At 32.3% G+C, this 19,841-nt stretch overlaps 1 protein-coding gene across 4 annotated transcripts; it reads right to left on the reverse strand.

The window, feature by feature from the left end:
* Nucleotides 1-226: 226 nt before the first annotated feature.
* Nucleotides 227-18,099, reverse strand: LOC143064128 (uncharacterized). 4 transcript variants are annotated; one of them, XM_076236720.1, is made up of 5 exons: nucleotides 18,004-18,099; nucleotides 9,169-9,516; nucleotides 8,773-8,824; nucleotides 5,102-5,155; nucleotides 227-1,446 (listed from the first exon to the last, which is right to left on the reverse strand). In XM_076236720.1, exons 2-5 carry the CDS (start codon nucleotides 9,241-9,243, stop codon nucleotides 272-274), a joined length of 1,356 nt encoding a protein of 451 aa, XP_076092835.1. In that variant the 5' UTR covers nucleotides 9,244-9,516; nucleotides 18,004-18,099; the 3' UTR covers nucleotides 227-271. The 4 variants fall into 4 exon arrangements, with proteins under 4 accessions (XP_076092835.1, XP_076092834.1, XP_076092833.1 ...); XM_076236719.1 differs by lacking the exon at nucleotides 18,004-18,099 and adding an exon at nucleotides 17,894-17,979; XM_076236718.1 differs by lacking the exon at nucleotides 18,004-18,099 and adding an exon at nucleotides 17,894-17,979 and having other exon boundaries at nucleotides 8,773-8,907.
* Between the last annotated feature and the right edge of the window lie 1,742 nt (nucleotides 18,100-19,841).

The raw sequence follows: 19,841 nt of genomic DNA on the forward strand, positions 1-19,841 counted from the left end.
ATGACAACATCTCCTTATGTAAGACAATGTCAAAATAGAACTAAATTTAGAAAAAGCCAATCTACCAACAATGTATGATTGGTGACAATAACGTGAACAATGATTAATTCCACAGTAAGCACTTTTGGCTATTTCATGACAGCCTGTTTATATTGTTTTATAGAAAGCCGCATAACCCCGAGAAATCCACCGAACATCGACAAGAAATGCAACGTTAACAAAAATACATTGTGATCATATCTTAAAATTCTATCCATTGCAAACACATTGTTTACTTATATTTCATCACAACAATCCTATCTTCATCATCATCACCATATGTTTGTACACACAGAAGTTTCGTTCTCTTATCATAAGCAATATATCGAGGTGATATGATGTCACCACATGAAGCTAAGATCCTACCGTTTCCATTGAGAGTGTTTAGTTGATAAATAGCATTCCGCCGTTTACTTGCAAGTATCAATTTGTCAAGATCTGGAAGAAAGAATAAACCTCTCGGACTTGTAAACTGTTCAGACCATTTTCTCTCTCCCTTAAAATCTATACACGTGACTGCCCTTTTACTCATTGCAGAAATGAATAAACGCTGGTTTGCTTTGTCCAACGCAAGTCTAATAGTATGTCCTGTAAAATAGGCATATTGTTTAGCTTCGTGTATTTTATGAAGGCAGACACCGTCTATCGTTATGATTAGTATGTAGCCATCTTCGCGTTCATCTATTTCTACTGCAAATGTGTCTTGATTATAAGTGATACTGAAAGGTTTTCCATAAGAATGCATATCAAGTTTGTCTTTCATTGAACTCGAGGGGTCTCCAGATTTGACATCGAAAATTTGAATTTTCCGATCGTGTGGAAATGTGACAGCAAACCTACTATCAAACATTCTAGCTATTCCTCTTGGTTCACCAGCCAATATGATCGGTGCAAAGGTCTTTCCGGTTTTTACCACTGACAATACTCTTAAAACTCTATTACTGTAATCAGCTATAACTATTCTATCTTCATCTAGGATGACAAAACCACAAATCCTTGTTGGAACATGTAACTTGTCTACTGGTATCGGTATTGTAAAACTCCGCCCTATATCCCCATCTATTTTAACAATGCAGTGTTCGCAATCTTTTTTATTTATAGTTTCATTATCTATCAATAAAGATTTATGTACATGGTCACATAAACATTGTGTACACAGTAGTCTTTTGCACTGAAAACAAACTTTAATAGGATTACCAGTACTGCATGTCATACACTTAACACTTTGGCTGTCTGTTTCGATATGTTTTACTTGAAAAATGGTATGAGACGGTGCTTCCTTGACATGGTGATCGCAACAGGATTCGCAATAAACATCTTTACACTCAAAACAAAATGAAAAGGCAGTCATTTGATCACATGTTTTACAGCAACAATTATTCTGGGTCAGGGTTTCATCATTCAAATCTAAATTGTACAAAGATATATTAATAAGACTGAAAATAAAACCCAACAGTGTTAAAATTAGATTTTTATGTTGACAAATATTTGTCCCTCGCCGTGATTTCAGAGGCGAAGAAGGATTGTGAAGATTATAATTCAGGCTTGATAATAGCTAAGATTATATAAGAGGCATAATAAAAATTATTATCCCCGGCTTAGTATATATCCAGGATTTTGATTGGTTAACGCACGTCGTTACAAAACCCATAGCCCCTGGGTGTTGCTAACCCATATCCCCGGACGTTGCTAACCATTATCCCGGGGAACTGCACGCAAGTTTTCCTTAGTTCCATGATTGCTCCTTGTGAAACATTGAATTCTGTAGATTATCCATAATGTTTGTAATTAAATATTTGATTCATTAACGATTTTGTCCTATTATGCCGATTACTTACATTTATTTCATTAAATGCATCACTTGACTGCAACATATTCAAGGAATGGGACTACTGACCTAGCTATGCAAATGACCCACGTTGACGTCACACCATCTATGGCGTAACGCTCACAACATTGAGCGCCAAATTTGACTCTATCCAGTTTCTCTGTCTCCGTATTAAAAACGACTTATATTTGACTACCTGTAGGGTTCTACCAAAGGTAGAACCCTACAGGTAGTCAAATATATAGTCAAAGGTAGTACCCTACACCCCGTAAAAAATATGTAAAATTTCCAAATTTCAATAAAACTTTTTTCGATAATGAAAAAAACGTTGTTTTCGCGTTACAGTTTGTACCCGAATTTCCATAAAACTCGCCCGATTCGGACTAAGACCGGGGATAAATTCGTTATCTACGTTCATATCCGTAGATATGGATATTTTAACACCCTTCAGTACCCTGTACACCCTTCGGCTACGCCTCATGGTGTACTGGGGTACTTCATGGTGTTAAAATATCAATATCTACGGATATGAACATAATATTCTGTATCACAAAATGCAGGAAAAAGGGCTGTATATAATTTTTTTTTACAAAAAGCATGCATAATGATCGTTTACATGAACAGGAGATGACTATGGCTAATTCTAAAAAAACAGGAGATGACTATGGCTAATTCTAAAAAAAACACAAATCGTATCTTCAACCTTTTGGTATACATTTTAATACTTGGCGCGGAAATCATCGAACTAAAATAACTTTCATAACTTTGCAAACTGTAAAACCACTCTATAGACTTTTGTTTCTATTTAAGAATGGACGCCTGTATTTTGTTTTAATTTCTCTCTGGCTTATGAATGTTTGAAAACAAATACAATGCGTTATATTCGACTAATAATAAGTGAAAGTTAAGACAAGATTGGAAAGACGACCGTCACATTTTCATTAATTATGCGACATCATAATAAAATAAAATAATTCAATAATTCAAGTCCAGAGAAACTTTTGTATACACACGTTCTTAAAAGGCTATTGAAGTAAGGATGCATGCGACAACGTGTAGTGCTACACATACCATTACGCGTTATTCAAAGTATTGGGAAACAGTAGCTGTATGACAGCTCGTAAAAAGGACTCACTCGTTACAACGCATCACTGTTGGTGTTCTGGTTAAATACATTAGCCATTCTGTGCAGGAAATTACAACAAAACTGTCACGCAAATATTTATTTGACAAACGAAAGAATTAACGGGATGACAATATATTATAAATTATTAAATTGACGATATATTATAAATTATTAAATTCAGGACAACATTTACTTTTTAGATGTTGTTACCGTTATTCTTGCACAAAACCAGGTTTAATCAACCGTTTTCTGCATAGGAAAATGAGTGTTTCAAGTCAGGAATATGAAACTTGTTTTTCATTAATTTGATGTGTTTGAGATTTTGATTCTGATAAATGAATTTCAATTTTGAACTTTCCTTGGAGTGCGATATTTTTGTTATTCTACTTTTTGCTTACCAAATTAGTGAAATACCCTTTTATTTGATAATATGTATTTTAGATCGATATTATACAAATCCAAACTGAAATAAAGACAATATTCTCTCAGTTTGTAGTAATAGAAATACTAACAAAAAGGGTAGACGACTTTTAAAAGTAGATTATAGTAAAATGTAAAATAAAAAATAACTTAAGAACTATAGGCATGTCATATAATAATAATATCTGATAGTTATGTTTTTGTTGTTGGGTTAGTGTCGCATTAAATCACACAATTTACTCTTCTTTAATTTATATCTCAATGTTAAAATTTAAAACTAGATGTGTCAAAGCGACACGAATGACCCAGTCTCAAAAAGTTGAAAAATCTGCAATTTCAATAACACATGTGGACACAAATATGATGGTAGTGTCACATATCAAAAATCAGCTCAAAATCTGGAGGCGTATAGAAAAATGTCCATATAACTGTGATTTTCAACTATTTTCAAAGTTGCAAACCCTTAATTTTGGCAAAAAATAGCGGGGCGGAACGAAACTTTAACTTGATTTGTAACTCATCATGGTTAGCTCACATACCTAAAAATCAGCCCAATATCTGAAAGCATTTAAAAAAAAGATCTGTATAACTGTGATTTTCAACAATTTATCAAAGTCCAAAGCCCGAAATTACAGCAAAAATTAACCGAGCGAAACGAAACTTAAACTTGATCTTTAACTCATCATTAGTAACTCACATACCAAAAATCAGCCCAATATCTGAAAGCGTTTAGAAAAAAAGTCCGTATAACTGTGATTTTCAACAATTTATCAAAGTCCATAGCCCGTAATTTCGGCAAAAATTAGCCGAGCGGAACAAAACATAAACTTGATCTGTAACTCATCTTGGCTAACTCGCATTCCAAAAATCATCCAAATATCTAAAAGAGTTTAGAAAAAAGTCTGTATATTACTGTGATTTTCAACAATTTATCAAAGTCCAGAGCCCGAAATTACAGCAAAAATTAACCGAGCGAAACGAAACTTATACTTGATCTGTAACTCATTAGTTTCTCACATACCAAAAATCAGCCCAATATATGAAAGCATTTAGAAAAATAGTCCGTATAACTGTCATTTTCAACAATTTATCGAAGTCCAAAGCCTGTAATTTCGGGAAAAATTAGCGGAGCGGAACGAAATTAAAACTTGATCTGTAACTCATAATGTTTAACTCACATACCAAAAATCAGGACAATATCTGAAGGCGTTTAGAAAAAGACTCAGTATAATGGTTTGTTGCGGAATGACGGAATGACGGAATTGCGGAACTTACGGAATTCGTTGCGGGCCATACAAAAAGTTATTTTTCATTATTACGTTAATTCAGTTTTAAATATTTTTATAGTATGCTTCTAATAGGTATCATTTTTATTAGCATTAAGGTTGTTAAAAGTTTAAATATTATCATTTCAGTCATGGTTTATCTGGAAAATGTCGGAACTGTATTTGAATGTATTTGAATGTCTAATGAGGCATTTGTTTATATTTTACCATATCCCATGTATTTACATCTTATTTTACATAAGAATGATCTGGAATTTAGAACGAATGTTTTCATAATTAGTTTAGAAATTAAAGCATATAATTTACATGCTTAGAGATAATTTGAAACAGAATAATATTTCATTTCAATATTTTGGTCTCTTGTTTAAAATGAATCGGTCTACTACATTTAAACTTACAGACCTGGGAGTAAGGGTTTTCCATCATCATTTCTTTGAGACCTCTTTTTAATAACATCTGAAAAATATTTAAAAAGCAATAATAAGTCTTCTATTAACTGTACATGTTGTGTTGTTCTTTCCATTAGTTTTTTGTGTTTTTTTTTCGATGATTTAATCTTTGACCCATGACGACTTGTTTAACCCGTTCTTATGTGAGTTCTCTCCGTAAACGGGCAGTTGGATTTAATATGACAAAAAAAGATTACATGCTGCACAGCTTACCATCTGAATCAATGTCTGTGCAACAAAATATACCGTTCTAAAAATAAACGAAACACAACTACAACAAAAGATCAAGCCATTAAAAGAATGAGCCCATTCAAATTAGAGTAATCTACGGAAGCGTATTAGCGCCACCCCCCCCCCCCCCTCCCCGCCTATTTTTGCGTTTAACGCAAACCTTTGCGACATAACGCAAATATCTTGATTTCAATTGTTCATTAAGTTTTGTATAAATGTCCGTCTGTCATTAATTTCGGATGTGATTTACTAGTAGATAAAAAAGAAACATACATACAAGGCCAAATCATTATAATAAATATGCATAGGAATAATGGAATACTTGAAGTGCTATTATACATAAATTAAGACTGATGTGTGCATCAGAAAAGTATATAATTTAACAAGAAAATAGATATAGTTTAGTATTAATCATATTCAAATTGAAAGATCAAAAATAATGTCATACAATTGCGAAACCTCCAAGTTAAATAGACAAAATGATCTTTCTGCTTTAAAATGAAGTATTAATAAGGAAACATTTTTTTTTTAAATCTCAGAGTATGATCAAGATTCTTTGATAGAAAGTCATTGAATTTTCATTTCAATATGATGAAGTATTTTTAAGATGCTTGTGTAGCAATTTGAAAAGAGAGAACATAATTTTATTAATAAAACATCTTCATTCTATACGTTTATTGCCACAGGGTAGCTTGTTTGAATCTTACCTACTTTGCACAGTTCTCAAACGAGAGCTTACTTTGGAAGTATATCTATATTAAGTTATAGCTATATTAGCAGGGTTGATTTTTTCGTTCGGTATAACCTCAATTTACTCGATTTTCAACATTGATATCGTTTTGGGGGGCCTTTATAGTTTGTTGTTCAGTGTGAGCCAATGCTCTGTGTTGAAGACCATACTTCGGCCTATGATGGTTTACTTTTACGAATAGTGACTTAGATGGAGAGTTTTCTTATTGGCACTCATACAACATCTTCTTATGTTATTCTGCTCATTATTAGTCAATGACTATTTCTTCAAGCATTTTACTTTGCAATGACTACAAAGGTGATAAATTTTAATTTGTACAGCCTCCTCCATTAATAACTACTGTTCCTTTGAATCTTAAATACGAAATAAGATAAAACAAATGCTTGCGTTATAACGCAAACATAGGAAGAAAAATTTAAAAAAAATGTGTTGCGCTAATACGCTTCCGTAGTAATCCTTAATCTTGTTCAATAAAATTTGTCACTTGTCTACACATGGTTGAAAATATAATCACTTGTAATTTATCAGTAATGAAATGTCACCTCTTGATAAAAGTAAGTACTATAAAGGAGCGTTAGCTGCCAAATTCATGCTCACCGATTTGAAATAAATTCCCTATTTGATTTATAACTTACTAAATAAAGGCAACAGTAGTATACTCCTGTTCAAAAATCATAAATCGATTGCGAGAAAACCAGGTTACAAACTAAAACCGAGGCAAATACATAACTATAACAGTGAAACAACAAAACAACAGAAACAACAAAGTGCAACTAAAACAAACGACAACATACATAGAAACGGACTTTTTGATAACAACTGCCGTATTCCTGACTTGGAACATGACATGTTAAGAATAAAATGGTGAGTTAAACCTTTTTATTATTTTTATTTGAATAAAACGTATATCTGAATAATAAAAGTATAAACTAAAAAATTTGCAAGGCATATGAACGATTAAATTTATCGGCATTTTGTGTGTCTAGACGCAATTTAATTAACTAGCGAGATGACCACCGAATATATAAAAAAGAAGATGTGGTATGATTGCCAATGAGACAACTATCCACAAAAGACGAAAATGACACAGAAATTAACAACTATAGGTCACCATAATTTAATTTAAACATATTTATTTATAGTGGATTGGGAAACAAGTTTTGCAACTTATATTAATCCTTTTCCACTTTACGGCCGAAGACTGCTGATGGTAATATTATACAATTTCAAATTAAAAGTTAAAATATGTATGTAAATCATAGTTTTTACTTATATAAGAATGAATTGTGGCAGATCACGGTATATGGTAATATTATACAATTTCAAATTAAAAGTTAAAATATGTATGTAAATCATAGTTTTTACTTATATAAGAATGAATTGTGGCAGATCACGTCAGTCAGTCAAATAGTTTACCTTTGTTTATCTTTCAATTTTGACATTCTTTTTCTTTTAATAACTGCAAAAACCTCATTCATGCGTAATCCATCTCTAGCTAAGGGGTTAGATTGAAGGTCAAATGTATGCGGATTAAATGATGTCAAATTATTCACACGCAAGTGAAATATTCATCATTGATTTGTCTTATTGTGACAAAACTGAACCCAACTGGCTACTAAAAGCGAATAATTATTCCACCATTTCACTTTCATTACTTTTTTAACAAAACAAAATCAAACGTTGTTATGACTCATAACCATTGCCCCTTTAACACTAGTCTTGATTTTAATGTTTTGATTTTCAATGGTCTGCTCGCCGTTATGTAGCACATGAGATCTTCTCGGTCTTTGATGGGATTGGTGTGCTCAGTCTTTAGTTTTCAGTGTTGTGTTTTGTGTACTGTTGTTTTGTCTTTTGTTTTTTTTTTTGTGTTTTTTTTCATTTTATTGTCATTTTTGTTTTCGAGCTATGAGATTTGAAAGTACCTATGACATCTTAATTTTGTCTTTTTTCGCAAGCTGATATTTGCTATTAACCTTTTAATATACGATGAATATAAAAAAGATGTGGTATTATTGTCAATGAGTCAACTCTCCAAAAGAGACCAAAATAACACAGACATTAACAACTTTAGGTCACCGTACGACCTTTAACATTGTGCAAAGCCCATACCGCATAGTTAGCTATACAAGGCTCCGACAATATAAAACAATTCAAAGGAGAAAACTAACGGCCTACCTTGATTACAAAATTTGAAAAAAAACGAGTATATGTCACATAAACAAACGACAACCACTGATTACAGGCTCCTGACTGGGGACAAGCACATACATACAGAATGAGGCGGGGTTGAACATGTTAGCGGGATCCCAACCCGCCCCTAACCGGGGACAGGGGTATAACAGTACAGCATAAGAACGAACTTTAAAAAGTTGAAAAAGGCTTAACTCATCAGATGGACAAAAATGCAAGTGGACGTGGACGGATACTTGTACATCCTAAAAACAAAAAGACACTAGGTACAGATCTAGTACTCGCAATTAACAGCCACTAGTTCAAAGCCTCTAACGACTAATTAAAAATCATGCATCTCAGACTAAATGAGAATATTTGAATATAATAGTTCGTATAGACGTTCTTTATAATAAAAGTCATATACATGGTAAACACAATAAATACATTTTGTTTACATTCTCCCTTACCTCTTCTCCGGTTTCCTCTCATATTAGTGTGCTCTTTCAGTTTCTGACAAATCTTAAAAGTGATGACAGTAACAATTAAAGATACAATAGTTGTTGACGAAACTGCAATGCCTATAGATTTGATACAACTTGTATCTACAAAATATTTAAGATTTTTTTAATTATGTTTATAATTTGTATTTATTTTTGTACTTTCTCATCTAATTGCCAATTGTTTTCTTTTGTTATATAAAAAAATGAAAATGTCAATTATCAATTATCAATCTAAAAAAATCATTCAAAGAGCATCTATTTTCAGGATTAGAACACCTGAATAACGTAAGACGTATCACATAAGGGGTCAATACAGCATTTAAGATATCACATAGTGTCAAACACATGGCGAACCCTACATACCTGCTGATTTAGTATATGTAGTGACATCGCAATTATCGTGGACGTCAAGTAAATCGAAATCATGATTCGTGCCATGACTGCATTTCCATGTACCAGTGATGTTATTTTGCTCTGTTTTATCGACAGTTAACGTCGTTATATTGGTGGATAAATCTTGAGACGTTCTCTTGTTTGTGCAAATCCCCTTGAGTTCTGTCCTGACTGGTCCGAAACATTTTGCTATCAATTTGTTTGATGGATTCGTTATTTCAACATCAAATTTTAGCTCCGAAACATAGCATGAAATAACTAACGTGTTGTTAATACATGCTCCTTTCAGGCACACATGTATCTTGCTAAAGGTAAAACCTAAATAATAGAAACATAATGTTTGTACAAGTTTTACATCAATAAAAATGAAATTTTATGAAGCAGTAGTCGTTCCTCTTGATCTTCCAATTGTCATCTTTAGACAAGAAGGTGAACAATCTTCTCTGACTGTGCTAAAAATTAAGGAGATTATTTAGGAAAATTTCAGAATAACACCGATTTCAATAATTTTTACACCAAAGATGATGTTATAACAATGCTGAACTTTTCGATCGATTACATATTTGTAGATTTTTAGGGGATTACCATTTCAACAGAAATTCGGTTTACCAACGGGCACTAATTGTGCATCCATACTGACTGACTTGGGCTTGTTATTGTGTTACGTTAACGTTCTTTTAAAAACAGAAAGAAAAAGCATCTTGCAAAGCTTCTTCAGAATAACTGATGAGAACATGTTACTTAATAACTCACATATGAGTGAGTTCTTTCATCTCTTTTTCAACTGGAACTTCTGAAACTAGACGGCCTGCTTCTTAGTTTGTTCATTTTTGTTGGTCATTTTTGACACAGATAGACTCCGAAGAAGTATATACCAATGTCGCTAAGAGAGTTGAGACACAAATAATTTGTATCGGTCAACCAAGTTGTGATTGTGATCGTAAGACTTAAGTAGTGTCAATTTCAATCGATTTTCCTTATAACTCGATTTGAATAGTTACAGGATCTCATCATGTAAATAAAGTCTGTATAGTATGAACATATACAAAACTAACCTATGTGATGATAAAGATATTAACGCCATACGATGGATCAGAGGGTATATTACTGCTGACAATAGGTAGATGACATATTTGGAGTTTGTCATATATAAATAAAATGAAACTTTGAAATCTTCCGATTGTCAAAATTAAAGATGAGAAGCTGACAAAATTGAAAAGTTGAAATCAACCCGTTTGTCATATATGAAGATAGGAAGTTGTCATAATTGAAAAGTTGAGATTATCCTGTTTGTAATATATGTAGACTTTTTAATTTTCAGCATTTTTCAGTTTATGCGATTTGTGTTTTTTTAAAGAGACTTGCCATAAACAGAACAATTATCAGAGGAGCAGTTTTATTTGGCCGAAACGCACGACTGGTGTACAAAATTATAAGGCTGTAAACACTTCTATTTTTTCTTTTAATCATAAATTATCTGTTTTAAAACACGGAATTGTTCTTTCGAAATACTAAGATTTTAAAACCCTATGAATAGATTACTAGTAACCTCAACTGTATATGGCAATAACTTATGGCATTTTTGGTCCTAAAGCTCTTCAACTACGTTCGCTATTTGACCTTTTTCACTTTTTGGAATCGATCGTCATTGGCGAGTCTTTTGTAGATGGAACAAACGTCTGGTGTATACAATTTTTGATGAATTCATTTATGGTAGCTCAATACAAAGATTTTATACCTCCAATTCCCCAGTTTGAAAATGCTGTAACTTTCTTTATAATGCTTGAAAATTTATAAAAGTGGTATTCATGGATAGGTAACAGTTTACTCGTTTAAATTAATGTAATGTTAGTATTATACAATCCATTATGTAATCAATTATAGTTTCAATTGTGTTTACAAAATTTTACAAGAAATTTCCACTTCCAATTGAAATTAGCTTCTTCATTGATACCCTGAGAGGGTTAATTTTATAATATGTTGTTGCTAGAGCCATTATCTACAAAAGAGTGTCTTAGATTTTGGATAGAATGTATAGATCAAATTTTACACCTAATCAAACAATCTCTACTTTTTTGTGGTAAGGATGTTACACTAATTACAGATTTATGAGAGAATGGAATATGATAGCAATTATTTGAGACACCATTTTGTAGCTCCTGCTGTGTTGATTAAGATAACTTTAAAATTTCTTGTGTAGTTATCGAGATGTCAGAGCTAAATTCATTCAAGTGAACTCATCAAGATTTTGTCATTAATTGCATAATAATTGATTAAATAATGACAAGAGAAATTTATTCTGTTGAACTTACTTTAAATAAAGCTAATACTAACAATGACCACTGCCCTTTCCTCGATCTTGATATCTATATTATTAACGGGAAGCTTAATGCAAAAAATTATGATAAAAGAGATGATTTTTCATTTCCTATGGTTAATTATCTATTTTTATATAGTGACGTTATATAGATCTTATGGTGTTTATATATCCCAACTTGCACGATTCGCTCGTGTATATAACGATGTATTAGATTTTAGCGAGAGAAATTTATGTATTATTTAAAAAATTATTGCACCAGGGTTTTCGATATCACAAACTAGTAAAAACATTTATTAAATTTTATCATCGGTATAAGGAAATAATTCGTAAATATAACTCAACATGCAGACATCTTATACGTTCAGGTATTTCCATATCCAACTAAGTTAGACATCACGTGACTTTTGTGACGTATTCTGGCCGCCATTTTGTATTATATTTCCCCATATAAAATGCATAGATGCTTCAATAAAGTTTAATTTTCTCATAAACCTGACCAGTTTTCTAAGTTTTGCAAATCAATCCTTGATATTCAAACATATTTTTATCAAACAATGTTGGTCCTAACAGTTTAATTTTTGATTAAAGTCGGTCATTTTAGACTTGTAAAAACATGCACTTTTCTCGTCATTTCTCCGTTGCCTCCATGCTAAATTACTGATACCCATGTCTACTTGTACAACAAATAAAGAAATCCCGTACATTAAAAACAAACTTTGCAAATCGATTAAGTATATTAAAACATATATCTGGCGAAAAATACTACTTAAAACAGTTTAATTTCATGTCAAAGTCGGTCAAATATCGATTTAAAAAATGGCGGATGATGAATATCCCATAATATGGAAATGTTGCATCAAATCAAGGATTTGTATAGTAAGACTTTCCTAGATTATATTAATATTTTCATGCAGAATCTCTGATGTTTCTGTTCTTTTCTTTGGTGATATTTCGATGATTGATTTCAAAATTTCTTGATAAAAAAAAATATTTTAAGTGTGACACGGGAACATTTATTTGACAGATATGTTACCAGAAAAAAGTTTACAATAAAATTAAAATCAATTTTTTCTCTTCTTTTTTTAAAGGTGTTTTTCTGTATATTTTATCTTTCCTTAGAAATGTATTTATACATCCCTTTTAGAACAAAATGTTTTCATCCCATGAGAAAAAAAAAAAAAAAAAAACAATGCCCGAAAATTAATATAGATAAATATTCTATACCTTTAAAATTTCATCCCTTTACAGAACAGGTGAACTCTGACGTGGGTTGTAATGTTACATAACAATATAGTGTCAGGTAGACGTGCAAACCAAAAGCAACCAGGTGACATTAAACATCCTGTGTGTACATATATTACCAGAGTTTAAATTTTCCGATATACAAAAGTTTTCATAAATATACAAATAAACTTTCTCTTAATTTCCCGTTTCAAATCAGAAGAAGTACCTATCATAATAAACTTTAAGAAAATATGAATATTATGAAAATGTCTTTAAGAAAATATTTTTTTGTATAAAAGATTTTCAAATATTTTTATTTTTCCATAATTATTTTAAAGAAATATTATGATTCAAATTTTAATTCAAATGGATTTTTTTATTTTATAGGAAATTCAACGAGATTTCATTGCATATGAATAAATTTTTGTTTTAATTCAATGTTTTAAGCTAAATCCAGGCATTCAATGAATCGATATAAAGTTTAACATTTGTAAAAAATATTTTATTGTTTACATTTCAACAGAGACCTATAATACGATTGCTCTACGATTGCTCTGATTTCAACAATATTGTATAGCCTATAATATCTATCGACAGAGTTATGGGTCCTGAATAGGACTGATATAGTTGGGTATGACATCCAATCTTTTATGGTAATATTCTTTACAAAGCAAAAAAATGTCAGTATTCACCTCAAAAGCTTACAAAACCTTTAAACAGACTTATTAAGAAGGGATATAGTTACGATACTGTTGTCAGGTCATTAAAGATTGCATATTTTGGCTTTAATATTGATTCACTTATAGGGTCTTTGAATCGGGTTATGTTTTTCTCATAGATTTTATGATAGTATGATACTAAGCCCCTAACGGGAGGGATTGTGCCTGATATTCATATGATGAAGACATAATCTTTCAATCAGTTTAATTGAGGTCTGGAGCTGGCATGTCAGATAAATGCAAGTAGTCTGTTGTTATTTATGTATTATGGCCATTTAATTAATTTTCTTTTGTTACATCTTCTGGCATCGGACTCGGACTACTCTTGAACTGAATTTTAATGTGCATATTGTTATGTGTTTACTTTTTTACATTGGCTAGAGGTACAGGGGGAGGGTTGAGATCTCATAAACATGTTTAACCCCGCCGCAATTTTGCGCCTGTCCCAATTCAGGAGCCTCTGGCCTTTGTTAGTCTAGTATGATTTTTAATTTTAGTTTCTTGTGTATAATTCAGAGTTTAGTATGACGTCCATTATCACTGTACTAGTATACATATTTTTTAAGGTGCCAGCTGAAGGACGCTTACGGGTGCGGGAGTTTCTCGCTACATTGAAGACCCATTGGCGGCTGTTGTATGCTCTATGGTCGGGTTGTTGTCGCTTTGACACATTCCCCATTTCCTTTATCAATTTTATTACATTCATTTAAAAGATTAATCTTTTTTATTTATCCGTATATACCTCTTTTATTAATTTATATGCAGTCATAAGAAGGTAACAGCATTTTAAAGGTTGGAGATTGGAAGTAAAAAAACTTTGTATTGTGCTACCTTAAGTAAGCATTAAATGAGTAATTGTAAATGTAATTTATCACGTGTTGCATTGAAATAAGAATTGTCCTGCGTTTGTTATCAAACTAAGTTTTCCTTATGAATTGGTTCAACAGGTCAAATTAACAAGAAAGTACAATTTGAGAGTACTTGCAGTTACTGACAGCTAGTTAAAAGCCAAAACAATTGATATTAAAAAATCATGCATCAGAGACTGAAATCAACTAAAACACATTCCAGTATTTCAAAGTCATGGACAGTCAAAGAAGACATGACTTGTGCAATGCCAAAAATACATGTATCGACAGACAGTAGAATAGTCGCCGGTTCCTGTTTTTCAAATACTTTGAATATGATAGGGTTATTTAAATACGGTATGTTCATATAATTGATAAAAGACAATGCCTTAAAAAATAATATCCAATGTATTTATTTACTGCGTTCATATCACTTTTCTGATTAGATTTAATCAGAAGCTTCTTGTAGTACTGAAAAGAGGATACAAACAGGACAATGGAATATCAGACGTTCAAGACAAACATACAACAACATGGTCATTAAACAATATACGTCAGAATCGTACTGATTTAGCAACATTATGAACCTTGCCTAAAACCAGGAGAAAACTTTAAAACGCTCGTATTTATTTTACATTCATTCAAGAAAACGATCTTCGACCAATGAAAATACCCTTGGGGTCAACCATGACACACATATTTCATATTGGACATCAAAAGCATAAGCATGTTGGCGTCAAAAAAACATTTGAAATATTTTCAAGAGGGTGTTTTGTTCAAAAGATGCCTCGTAAGCAGCGACCCGTTGTCAATGACAGCATGATATTAAACTCAACCCTCGAATATCGCATCAACTTGGAGATGTTTTATCCATATTCATACATTAATAATTCCGGCTGTTAGTTTTTCGTTCCAATTGTTTTTCACATGTTTGATGACGATGACCCACTTAGGCTTCGGTTAAAATATTCTAGCAAGATAAATATCTATACTATTAAACGAGAAGACCTCATTTTGTGTGTCGCTTCCCTTCCTTCCACAATAAATCAATCATCATGCCTCTGTGTCCTATAGGTAACATGCATACTCGCATTTGTCATCCATTCTTACGATTATTCAGATTGAGTTATTTTGGGAGAACAACGACAAAGAAGGATTCCGGATATGATTCCGTCATCAGACTGACTTTTAGTCATATTTAAGACTTCCGGTTTGAAACATGTACAAATACAACCAATCGTATGATAGATAACAACAATGAAAAATAAATAAGCCAATCAGAGCGTTCTCCATATCATGGTGTTTAGATCGCAAGGCCCACAACTATTATACCTCCTTAAGAGGACAATTATTTTTCGCGTTTATCTACATGTAAACTACGATTATACTACTTAAATATGTAGTCTAAGAGACTCTCTGTATTCTGTCTACTGTTTTCTTTGAAATTTGTACTATTAAAGGGGTCATACCAGTTGCATATATCTTAAAATAAGTAAAACATATGACATAAGTACAACCAATCGTATGATAGATAACAAAAATGAAAAATAAATAAGCCATTCAGAGCGTTCTCCATATCATGGTGTTTAGATCGCAAGAATCACAACTATTATACCTCCTTAGAGAGGACAATTATTTTTCGCGTTTATCTACATATAAACTACGATTTACTACTTTAATTTATAGAGACTCTCTGTATTCTGTCAGGGACTTTCTATGTTAGTATAGAAAGTCCCTGATTCTGTCTACTGTTTTCTTTGAAATGTTTACTATTTAAGGGGTCATACCAGTTGCATATATATTAAAATAAGTAAAACTTATGACATAAGTACAACCAATCGTATGATAGATAACAAAAATGAAAAATAAATAAGCCATTCAGAGCGTTCTCCATATCATGGTGTTTAGATCGCAAGAATCACAACTATTATACCTCCTTAGAGAGCACAATTATTTTTCGCGTTTATCTACATGTAAACTACGATTATACTACTTTAATTCATAGAGACTCTCTGTATTCTGTCAGGGACTTTCTATGTTAGTATAGAAAGTCCCTGATTCTGTCTACTGTTTTCTTTGAAATGTTTACTATTTAAGGGGTCATACCACTTGCATAAATAAGTAAAACATGCTCAACTTCATCTAAAGCTACCTCGACCAAAACTTTTAACCTGAAGCGGGACAGACGGACGGACGACCGAACGAACGAACGCACGGATGCACAGTCTAGAAAACATAATGCCCATAAATGGGGCATACAAATTTATTGTTGAAAGGGAAAATAGTGATTTGGCAAAAATGAAAGTAAGGTAGAGATCAGAGGAAGACAGGTCATTTTTGGGGGCGTCGGGATCGGGTGTTTTTAAGCTCCTGATTTGTGAATTGATCCTTACGTGATCCGGAAATATATTTTCCGATTTCTGGATTTCGGGATATGAAGTTTCTCTAAATTCTGCATCTCGGGATATCAGGGTTTTAAGCCCGGGATTTCGGAATCAGGACCCCTCCGACAACCCCTCAAATGAGCCTTAGTCGGTCTGGGTCATTTATACAAGATTCATATCCTACCATTGGCATGTTAATAAGGCTCCCAAAAGAAAAAGCACTGATGCATTGTCCTAGAAGCATATTTTATTAGACTAATAATGGTCTATATATAAGCAGTTACATTTATTTCATGTTTGAAACGGTGCAAATTTTTAATTTGATTTGACTTTTACCAAAAAAAGCATTGTAGCAAAGGAGAAGAATAATTGTGGTCTGAGGCCAGAAACACGAAATAATTGAATTTAACAGAAAGGAAACAAATATCGGACTTTGGAAAAAGGGAGAGAGCTTTCCATACCTTTATGAAATTCTCCATACATAATATCTTTGACATAAAATCATCCTACAATAGTTCACAAGCTGTATATTCCCGTGAGTTTGCGGGTGTGTTCTAGCACTACTAACACTAATAAAATCAGTGCCATATAGGAAAGAGATCATTGTGTGCTTTTATACTTCAGCCTCTTCCATGTAGATCTGTTATGTCATTCTTAAAGCGGAATTTAATCCCATGTTTATATGACGGTATGGCTATTTCGCCTGCATTGCGTCAAAGTCCATAAGCCACATGGTTAAATAGCACATAATTTATAATAAAGTTTTCGTTAGTGGTGATGTATTTCTTCGTTGATTTAATCAAGGATTGTTTATCCAGAGAAGCGCTTCGCAGGCATGACATTTATTATTTGTTATTTTTTTTATGCAATACACGATGCCATACATAATGGGATACGGATGGCAAATATATTTTGTAGATATATCGTATATATTTGGGGTCGATATATGCATTTTTAAAATTTCAATACTAAGGGTTATGTAACTTCAACTGACAATCAAACACAGCATGTGATGTAAAAGATTGATTTAACCAATAAAGAAGAAATTTCTATCTACCCTCAATTAGATGTAATCACAGGAGCGTGATGTAAACAAAATCATCAGTGGCATATCACATGTTTGCAGTAGGCGAACAACAAGTCAACGTATAGACTTAGACATACTTAAAACCACACGATTTTAATTTCAATTAATCTTACCTAAAATCATTGGTATAAACAACAATAAGAATGTTAATTTCAACTCCATGTTGATATGTTATACGACCTTGGCAAACATTCATAAGACGTAATTTAAATTGTAAACATACCCAATCACCTGAATATTGATTTTATAATACACTTGACATCACCCATATTTTAAACAGATACACACAGTTTAGATACTATTCTGTACGCTATCCGGAAGTCGCGATTTTCGAAGCGATGATTTCCAACTGGCTAACAGGGTGGTTTTGCCTACTGTGACTTTTCTCATCATTTGTTTACTCCTATATCTATAAAGTGCTTGGGACATCTTCAAGGTATGTATAGCATCATAGGTATGAGTAACTGTAACAAAAACATGCATTAGAATATAAAATATTCATTGTGCATCACACCAAATTGATAGAAAAAAGTGAAATCGATGGACAAATTTGCTCTCGTAGTACAAAGCAAATAATCTTTTATTGCAAATATTTGCATCAGTTTACAGTTAAAAATATACTGTTTCAATATTCTTTTGGTATTTAAGTAGAATATTCGTATTTCCCATAAAAAAATATGTTTTTCTTGAGGATCCCCAAAAAAAATTACTGTACGATCAGTCTAGAACTGACTGTATTCTAGAAGCAATTTAAGATTTTTTGACTGTATGACCAGTCGTGATTTTGAAGAATAAAAACAACGGCAATTTGAAGGTAAATACGTGTCTATGTGATATTATGAACTGTCCAAGGAACTATAACGTGTAATTTCTTTCATCAGACAATACAAATATATTTCTGATGATTTTTGTAGACGGCAAAATAATTGTATTTTTTATAAAGTCCGTATCTTATACATGTATAAAGAAACCCCATAAAAGATTTTTTTACTAAAATAAGAAATAAACGGTGCACATTTATCATTTATGATAAGGAATCCGAGAAAGATTAATAAATAGTTATATCAGTGACGGATCCAAAAAAGGGGATCCGACGGTTTGAAACTTTTTTTAACTTTCGATTTATGTGTATGGGAACATATATTTGGAAGCCCCTTTTCTCCTGGATTGGACCCCTCTCCATTTTAAAATGGCTGGAACCCCAAATGTATATTAAGTGGTTTATGAGGAGATGCGCTTACAAAACCGCCGAAACATATTGTACCGGTCAAACGGACGAATGGAAAGACGGACTTCATTATCACTATAAACCCCCGCTTTACAACGTGGTGTTCAATTGAGTGTCAAAGAGACAGCTTTACACCCAAAACAAAGTGGAGGAACTGCGATCACTTTTAGGCTACAGAACAGCCTCGAATGTGTGTAAATACATGCATTTTAATATAACAATTAAATCTGTGTGTTAGTACAATTTTAAGTATAACGGAGAACATTTCTGAAACTTATATATACATCAAACCTTCCTCTTATTTTAGCAACATTTAAACATCCTTATACTTAATGTAGTAAGTCGAGTACACCCTATCAAGCTAAAACATGTTTCATAAGTTTTCAGGATGTGAATTTATTAAAATATATTTGTGTTATTTAGAAAAATGCCACCTTCTAATATATCGTAAATAACTTTGAAATCACCACTAGAATACAGTGAAATAAAGACTGATCAGTTTCAAAATATACAAGCGAGACTGATCGTACAGTGTGAAATTCAAACAAGTGTAATTTTCTTATTTCTGTCTTCAAAGATCTGGTTGAAACTTTTACCACCGCTTGAAATATACTTCATTTAGTTAATTAAGTCTGGTTTTTACGTTAATTTGTTCACTAACAGGGTAACAAATTTGTTTTAAGGTTCACCGACTTATTTTCCTTAGTGATGCACTTGAAAATCTCTTGATTAAGGCAAATATACGAATAATGAATGTGCTGAATTTAATTTTAAACCATTTGAGAATATCGATGTCAGCTGAATTATTTATTAAGCAATGTACAGATGATCAA

Source organism: Mytilus galloprovincialis, chromosome 2 (genome assembly GCF_965363235.1).
Source record: "Mytilus galloprovincialis chromosome 2, xbMytGall1.hap1.1, whole genome shotgun sequence".
Classification (NCBI taxonomy): Eukaryota; Metazoa; Mollusca; class Bivalvia; order Mytilida; family Mytilidae; genus Mytilus; species Mytilus galloprovincialis.